Source organism: Sinocyclocheilus rhinocerous, unplaced genomic scaffold (genome assembly GCF_001515625.1).
Source record: "Sinocyclocheilus rhinocerous isolate Xijiao unplaced genomic scaffold, SAMN03320098_v1.1 C35814724, whole genome shotgun sequence".
Classification (NCBI taxonomy): Eukaryota; Metazoa; Chordata; class Actinopteri; order Cypriniformes; family Cyprinidae; genus Sinocyclocheilus; species Sinocyclocheilus rhinocerous.
The window spans coordinates 1-646 of NW_015764360.1; the positions used below are offsets into that span (position 1 = coordinate 1).

At 46.0% G+C, this 646-nt stretch overlaps 1 protein-coding gene across 1 annotated transcript; it reads right to left on the bottom strand.

The window, feature by feature from the left end:
• Window positions 1–50: 50 nt before the first annotated feature.
• LOC107735133 (exportin-T-like) lies at window positions 51–584 on the bottom strand (the record flags this gene model as incomplete). The annotated part of the gene is made up of 2 exons (XM_016546918.1): window positions 280–584; window positions 51–199 (listed from the first exon to the last, which is right to left on the bottom strand). Coding segments are annotated over exons 1-2 (306 nt in total), but the record flags the coding sequence as incomplete, so codon positions are not given.
• Between the last annotated feature and the right edge of the window lie 62 nt (window positions 585–646).

Here is a 646-nt window from a genome sequence, read left to right on the forward strand (position 1 = left end):
AATATTTTGACGTTTTAGTTAACGATAACAACCCATATTAAAAGTCCTGCTGAATCTGCTGTGCTTGAAAGTGTTTTCGTACCCCAGAGTTCCACCAGTCTGGACAGGATAATGAAGCAGGTTTTCTGGGCGACAGGGTCTGGGAAATCCACAGCTCCCTGGATGATGGTGAACAGCACACGCTCGATATTCTCAACTCCTGCCAAACAGCAGCATAAAGTCAGTTCATCTTTTTCAGGCACAGGTTTGCTTTCTTTCTGAACAGGACAGTTCCCTCACCCTGACTGGCCATGACCTCGTTCATGCCACTGCTGGCGATGGTCTGAATGAAACTGAAGTAGCTTCTTCTCAACATCTGCTTCTCTAAAGCAGCCGTCTGGTCGTTCTCCTCAGCTGGATGAGACAACACCTCGAATATGGCCATCACTAGAGGCATGAAGACCTCCTGGAGGAAAGGAGACACCTGGTTCTGGGAGAGATGGAGAGTCCATAGGAATTATTCAGGGTTCCTACCCATTTTCCATTTTAAAATGTCATACTTTCCCATACTCAAACTTCCAAACCTCTCCGTAGATTTTCAGACCCTATTTAACATAAATGGTTCATAGTAGGGATGCACCGATACCACTTTTTCCAGTACTCGCCC